This window comes from Myotis brandtii, unplaced genomic scaffold (genome assembly GCF_000412655.1).
Source record: "Myotis brandtii unplaced genomic scaffold, ASM41265v1 scaffold914, whole genome shotgun sequence".
NCBI classification, from domain to species: Eukaryota; Metazoa; Chordata; class Mammalia; order Chiroptera; family Vespertilionidae; genus Myotis; species Myotis brandtii.
The window spans coordinates 196,001-203,995 of record NW_005371764.1 but is presented as its reverse complement, the minus strand read 5'-3'; the positions used below and the strand labels follow the sequence as shown (position 1 = coordinate 203,995).

The 7,995-nt window shown below is 39.1% G+C and overlaps 1 protein-coding gene across 7 annotated transcripts in view; it reads right to left on the bottom strand.

The window, feature by feature from the left end:
- Window positions 1-609: 609 nt before the first annotated feature.
- Window positions 610-7,995, bottom strand: part of NRP1 (neuropilin 1) — a 196,639-nt gene continuing 189,253 nt past the window's right edge. For all 7 annotated transcript variants that reach the window (XM_005885510.2, XM_005885513.2, XM_005885511.2 and 4 more), the window contains 2 exons: window positions 7,456-7,506; window positions 610-3,499 (listed from right to left, as the gene is read on the bottom strand). In XM_005885510.2, coding sequence (XP_005885572.1) covers window positions 3,210-3,499; window positions 7,456-7,506 — 341 coding nt within the window. In that variant the 3' untranslated portion in view covers window positions 610-3,209. The remainder of the gene's footprint in view (window positions 3,500-7,455; window positions 7,507-7,995) is intronic.

Below are 7,995 nucleotides of genomic sequence, written 5' to 3'. Positions count from 1 at the left end.
ACCAGAGGAAGATAAATAAATAATTATTTGTCCCTGAATAATGAGGATTAGGGTTAGCCAATATTGTAACAAGTTTTCTACAGGGTCCTATTCAGCAATAATTTTACTTTTTGGCTGCCATTATTAGTATTACTACTATTATTTTGTGCCCAGATGGAATAGAATTTTTCCAAAGAATTACCAAATAGCCAGTAGTAATGCCATGCTCAACTTTGCCCTAAAGCATCTAAATTTAGCTTGGTGCATGCATAAAGACCATCATATTTATTAGCTGTTTTCTACAAGATCAACACTTGCCAATAAGTATTTGTGAATTTCATTATAAAAAAACTTAAAAGTACTTTGCCAAATGGAATATAGACATTTGACACAAGATTTGGGGTTGAAAATTTTCCACTTATAAAGCTAAATTCACTATTCATTATCTTGATAAGTGTCCAAGTTGGATTGGTATTCTACCTTCAGGAAATATCTTCTTAATCTTTTTTCCTTATTAGGATATTATTTTTAAAAGAGAACTTAGAAAAAACCACGTTGAAAGTTATTTGTTGCTGGAATAATACCAATTTCTTTATCAATAGCAAAGCTAATATAATAAAAGCCATCAGGTTTGAGATATTTTATGAAAATGTTTAATTCAACTGTTTCTTTGGAATGTAGTAGTCATAGTTTGGAATTTGTTACATTTCAGTTCTATGCAGTTTTTTACTACTCAGTGTCTGAGAATACAAATGTCAGTTAAAGTTAAGGCTTCGCTGTTCATTTTGAAACAACAATTTTTACAAGTGTCATACTGTCATAGAAAATAAAAATTTCTGTAAAAAAAACTTGCACAAAATTTTATGATGGTACAAAACACGAAGCAGTAATATACCAGTAAAATGAAAACATTTTACTACAGGAGGTTTTATAGATTTCAATAAAGAAAAAATATGTTATTTTACACCTTTAAAAATTACGAAACAACCTAAAACAATATAAACTGGACATTTTGTAACACTGACTTTACAAATTAATAACTCTATAAACATATATTTTTTAAATATATTTATCAGTGCAAGATACTTTAAAATTTAAAGTCTCAGTATCATTTTTCCTTGGCTGAGGACAACTTTAAATTCATTGCCTTAAAAAAAATTAAGTCTTAGTGCTTTTGTCCTGGTATGATTAAAACAACTGAATGAATGCCTCTGGGGACAAAAATCTATTCTTCTTTCATAGTGATCAATACTTTCCTGGAAACAAAATGCATTTTCAATCCAATTAAGCCAAGATGAATGGACTGTCTCCTCCATGATACAAATGTGATTCCCACAAATATTTCTGAGTGAGCCCTGTAGCAATGCAGAAAGGGAGGAAGGTCTCAAAGTTCTATGTACAATGAGCCATGACCACAAATAGAGTGAAAACAACCAAAGCTTCTTTGGATTAATTCATATGCTGCTTGATAAGATATTTGCTTCTTTGAGCTGTTAGAAGCTTAGGTCTTACCAGTCCCAAGGCAGGCTTTTTCTTTGTGAGCAATTGAAAGTTTTTAAAGCATTCATTCAAGCCTCTGTTTTCTCTGGGTTACTGCTGAAGGGATTTTTAAAAACAGTTGTTTTGACTTTATTCATTTTTTATCCCCCTTCTTATCTGAAAATACTTCACCACCAGGTATCAGGATTTCTAGATGCTTTCTTAAATTAACTGTTCTTTCTTCACTTTCCTTGTCTTATCCAATACCCAAAAAGGAAGGTTTTCATGGATCAGTTTTGCATATTTGGATGTAAAAACCTCATGGTTTTGGATATTTGAAGAATTGTATCCAGTCCTTCCTTTGGGTCTCACTTGAAAACCAATTAATATCATTTCTTCTCTCAATTCATCATTATTTCTATTAAATGCAAACATTTCTATCAAAGATTATTTTGATTGGAATAGACAAATGGCTTAAGGAAAAAAGATACTGTCACTTTAACCAGTTAACAAGAAAACCAAAGTTAGACTTTGGAGGACAGAGTTAGGAATTTCCCTTATTTATTTACTTACTTATTTACTTACTTATTTTTTAAGCATAAATTCTAGTAAAATTCTTTGCCATTACCAGCAGGTTAAAGCTGCAAGTTTCTTTTCTGGACAATGGCAAATGCTTAAATTTAAGAGAGAAAAGACAGAGAGATAGGAGAGAAAGAGTTTACATTTGAAAATACATTCCATATGAAAGAACGATAGGAGAGAATATTGCAGCTTTATACAAAAGGATCAAGAGACACAAAATTGAACTGCAGAAAAAACAGAAGAATTAAGCCACGTTGCCAAATCTTCCCAGCCCTTGCTTTCCGGGGGAGGGGATGGGGGGTGGAAATGGGGGAAAAGGGCTGACATCTTACACTAAAATATACTTTCTTTTTAGTCAGTGGGTCACCAGGGTTTGATTCAAGTTGGGCTTTCACCATCAAAGAACAGAGCAGGTCGTAATAGAACATAATGTGAACCAGTACAAACAAAAAGGCACTTGAGAGGACATGGACTAGCCAGTGCCGTGGATTTCCCTTGTGGCTGTCAGCAGCACGCCCAGTTGCCAGTAGTGTCTGGTGATGGCAGTTTTCTGTATGGAGTTCACAAGCACGAGGTTTAGTACAACACTGGAAACATCAAGGAAATTTGACGATATTGCTTCATAAACAGAGTTCACATACTATACTGGTACTGAAGCTACAGTACTTTAAAGTAAAACCCTAATCCTTCTTTGCCTATGCACAATGTGGGCGATTATACACAGGTACAGCTTCAGGAGTCCACTGAAATGCAGATATTCTAATATACTGTGGGCATGGGCTACAGGTAGCATGTCCGTCAAAAGGGCCCCAGGGAATACACTTGGCACCAGTATCTTGGATTTTGCACAGTTTCAGAAAAGTATCCATAAAAAGAAGAGGAAAGAGGGGGAAGGGGAATCAAAATGAATCATTAAGTCAATCATACTTGGTCTCAACACCAGCATTTGATTATTCAAATTAAACCAACAGAAAAAAGCTGACTGTACATGATTCCGATTGTTAATACAGCTAACTTGTTCATGTCTGTCGGCCATACTCATTGAAACTCCTGAGAAAAGCCTGGCTCAGCGTCATCGACGCATTTCCCAGCCTGTACAGTGAAAGATCAATACACTCAAGTTATGTCCTTCACCTCAATTCTCCAACTGTCTTTTCATCTGTCTGCCTTCATGCCTCTGAATAAGTACTCTGTGTGTTCAGTTTGTCTTTTTTCAACTTCACACCATCCACAAGTTCGAAGTTATAGTTCTCCAGGGCAGATAAGTTTCTTTCTGACATCCCATTATGCCAACAAGCACAGTACAGCACGACCCCACAGACAGCACCCAGGAGGACACCCAGGGCGCTCATGGCTATGATGGTGATTAGGATGGGGTCCAAGGTCTTCAGCACATTGCCTGGCTTCTTGGAGATGTTCTCATCACCTTCTCCCAGGCCCTCGTATCCTGGGGTGCTCCCTAGGGAAGAAAACAAAAATCTATGAGACCTGCCAATGTATCAGATGGAAGTAGGCAGAAAAATAGAGAAAAGGACAGAGAAAGGAGAAAATCACATGCCTATTTTGCCTGTGCTCTCCCCAGAGCCTGTGGGAGCTCTCTGAAGTGGGGTTTGGCTCCCTCAATGCTGGGAAACAGCCAGGTTTGTGTTTGACTCATTGTTGGGAATGGAGGTGTGGAAGGCGAGGGAGCTGGGACTCGGTCAGCTAGCCTAGCACATGGAAACAACCAATTCTGGGTAAATAGTGGGTTTATGTTATAATCTAATTCAGATTTCATGCAACCCACCATCTGTGCTAGATTGTAATCTGTCATTTTAGTCCTTGGCCAGATTAGTCATTAAGTTTTGCAAATGAGTCACACATTTGTCTGGCAGAAGATTTAACCTTTCCCTGTGTATTTGCCTGATGCCCACCCAGAAATCAGGAAACCTCCCAATCTGCCCTTTCAGGGGGTGCTGTGTCCAGTGCCTGGAACGGTTTACACAAGTGTTTGTTCTCCCACATGAAGATCTTCACTTCAGACAACTTTCTCCCAAGTCTACAGTGACTTCTCTTAAGAAAAAGAGATCGTTCAGAACAAGGGAATGCTTGCTGTTGAAATTAAAAATGGGCCATGGGTGGAGAAACCAAGATGGTGGCATAGGTAAACACCTGAAATTGCTGCCTCGCACAACCACTTCAAAATTACAACTAAAAGACAAAATGGACATCATCCAGAACCACAGGAAGGCTGGGGAATCAGCCATAGCTGCTTGCTCCGCCCTGTTGATTCTGAGACCCCGCCCCATCCAGGCTGCTGCAAAGCCTTTTGCATATGAATGCCCGGGTCCTTTACAATCTGACAACTACCTAACAAATTGCAGCTGGGCCAGACAGACCCAGAACTTCCAAGAGAAGGCCCAAGGCCCCACAGCAGCTTGCATTGCTTCTCAGCTGGGCCTCATCTGGGCACCCCCAAACCCCCAAAAAAGGAAGGGGAATCTGCATATCTCTTCATAGCTCCTGCTGGGTAACCTCAGGAAGAGGCTTAATTAGCACCTCCTTAGATCCAAGAGCCAGTGTACCCAGTGGTCAGAGTGGGACCACCCAGATTACAACTCCTCAGATTCATAAGGAACACACTCAGGGGGCAGACTCAGTGAGCACCAAAGCCCCACTGAAGCAAGTCTTGCCCCAGAAGGGTGTCTTCAGCACAGAAGTTCTCCCACTGCAGACACAGCTGATTCTCACTGCCAATTGGCCTGGAGGTCAATTCCTCCCAGTGACACCTAAAACAATCAAGGCATAACTACAACAAGACTGTGCACAAAGCCCACAAGGGGGTGCACCAAGAGTGTCCACCTCAGGTAACTGGGGAGGCTGAGCCACTGGGCCCTGTAGGACACCTAGCACACAAAACCACTCTACCAACACAGGGAAGCAGACAAAATGCGAAGACAAAGAAACAGGTCACAAATGACAGAAATGGAGGACAGCAAACGACTGGATATAGAGTTCAAAACCACGGTTCTAAGATTTTTCAAGAATTTTATGGAAACCGCCGATAAATGTATTGAGATCCTTAAGAAATCTAGTGAGACCCTCGATGTTGTGATAAAGGACCAACTAGAAATTAAGCATACACTGACTGAAATAAAGAATATTATACAGACTCCCAACAGCAGACCAGAGGATCGCAAGAATCAAGTCAAAGATTTGAAATACGAAGAAGCAAAAAACACCCAACCGGAAAAGCAAAATGAAAAAAGAATCCAAAAATACGAAGATAGTGTAAGGAGCCTCTGGGACAACTTCAAGCGTACCAACATCAGAATTATAGGGGTACCAGAAGAAGAGAGAGGGCAAGATATTGAAAACCTATTTGAAGAAATAATGACAGAAAACTTCCCCTACCTGGTGAAAGAAATAGACTTACAGGTCCAGGAAGTGCAGAGAACCCCAAACAAAAGGAATCCAAAGAGGACCACACCAAGACACATCATAATTAAAATGCCAAGAGCAAAAGACAAAGAGAGAATCTTAAAAGCAGCAAGAGAAAAAAAGTCAGTTACCTATAAGGGAGTACCCATACGACTGTCAGCTGATTTCTCAACAGAAACTTTGCAGGCCAGAAGGGAGTGGCAAGAAATATTCAAAGTGATGAATAGCAAGAACCTACAACCAAGATTACTTTACCCAGCAAAGCTATCATTCAGAATTGAAGGTCAGATAAAGAGCTTCACAGATAAGAAAAAGCTAAAGGAGTTCATCACCACCAAACCAGTATTATATGAAATGCTGAAAGGTATTCTTTAAGAAGAGGAAGAAGAAGAAAAAGGTAAAGATAAAAATTATGAACAACAAATACATATCAACAAGTGTATCTAAAAATCGAGTGAATAAAAAATCTGATGAACAGAATAAACTGGTAAATATAATAGAATCAGGGGCATAGAAAGGGTGTGGACTGACAATTCTCAGGGGGAAAGGGGCATGGCGGGTGCAGGAAGAGACTGGACAAAAATTGTACACCTATGGAGGAGGACAGTGGGGGGGGTAAGGGCAGAAGGTGGGGTGGGAACCGGGTGGAGGGGAGCTAAGAGGGGAAAAAAGAGGAACAACTGTAATAATCTGAACAATAAAGATTTATTTTAAAAAAAGAAACGGGCCATGGCTCTTATCTAGAGACTGTGTCTGTGCTGTGCTAAATAGAAACTGTTTAATAATCAGCATCTTTGCAGCCCTGGGGATTTCCCTAGAGAAAGTCATACTGCCCTGCAGTTCAGTCCCTGGAGAAATGTTTTCTCTAAAGCAAAACATGAGAGACTATGAACATGGGAACTTTGAGCCTAATTACCTGGTACTAGAAATGAGACTAAAATGTTAATGTGCAACATGCAGGGTGTTTACTTAGTGGTGTTTGGATCAACAAAGATCCCAATCAAAGAAAACTAAACATGTGAGATGCAAGTCCCTAAACAGGGGAAAACATCCCATGGCAAAACATTGGTTTGAAACAACCTTTAGAAATGTTTACATCTCAGAACAGGAGATGTAGCTAAGCTAAATGAGCCATGTATCTTGGTCAAGTTCAAGTCTGGCTATGGTAGGACTACATTGCTAATAGCAACAGATGCAGATGCAGATGGGGAGGCCTGGGACAAGTGTTCAATGACTCACAACTGCTGGCTGAGGTGTAGAAGCTTATAGAAATAAAATAACACCAGGCAAGGCCTAACTCTGATCAAATGTCTTAAATTGGATCACCAACCAGTGTTCAAAGAAAACACATTTTCAAGTTAATCAATCTCAAGTCAGAGGCTACCACCTAAATAGCAATGCTACTTAAGGCAGGTCACTGCCCTGAATTTCAGTCTCCTCATCTGAAAAATGGGATAAATATACCTCAGAGGAAGAGGGTAGCTGTGAGGAGTAAAGAGATAATCTATGCAATAAGTAAAGTGCTTGGGGCATTCTAGCTCCTCAATAAATCCTTACCCTCATCGTCACAAAACTAGGGTTTCAGTAGATAAGGATGGGAACATATGGACCAAACTCAACAGATTGCTGCAGACACTGGGCTCCAGCCCTTTAAAGATCATATCTGGATATCAACCAGGCCCAAGTATTTGGGTTGGTTTCAAATTACAGTATGAAGATCACTGTAGGTTTTGGGTATATCACAGTCCTCACTAGTTTTCTATTTCCATTGTTATCAAATGAGACTGGTTCTCTAAGTCCTCTTCCAGCTCAGAGAGGAAAGGCCATGGCTGATATCCTTCCCCACAGCTCAACCACTTACACAAGCCAGACTGTCACAGAGGCTCCTCAAGATTTTGGAGCAGCTTAGATTGGATTGTGATAGAAAGTTTCTCTATAAATATAATGAAATCCATAGAAAACTATTTTAAAAATTGGTCAAGAAGACACATTTACCTGTTTCATCAATTTTATTTTCTGGGTTCTTTGTATCCAGGTCTGCTGGTCCTGGCAAGTCAAACAAAATTAAAAGAGATATTTGAGTTGCCAACAAAATACAATCACACAAAGTACATAAACTTTACACAAACATACACACTCACACACATGCATTTACACACACACTCATGGTTCAACGGGGTTTCTTTTGGATTTTATTCACTGCTTTTTTTTTTTAAATTTCCCCTAATGTTTTCAACCGACCCTGTCAAATCACTGACACTTTAGGCATTATGTATATTCAATATATTATATAATGAAAACTTTGTAAATTGCTGAAGTGACCAAAATCCCAAAAGGCCTCCTTTGTCTTAAGTTCACTCAATAGGGTCATTCCATTTTGTTGGAATGGAATTAACATTATATTATGTAATAATATATAACAAAAGTTTAAGTGTAGCAAATGGAGCTTAATACTAATTACTGTGCTATTACATTGCCATTAGTGATGCTATTTATAATTCTATATTAAGAACCAGGGGATATGAATTAGTTTTC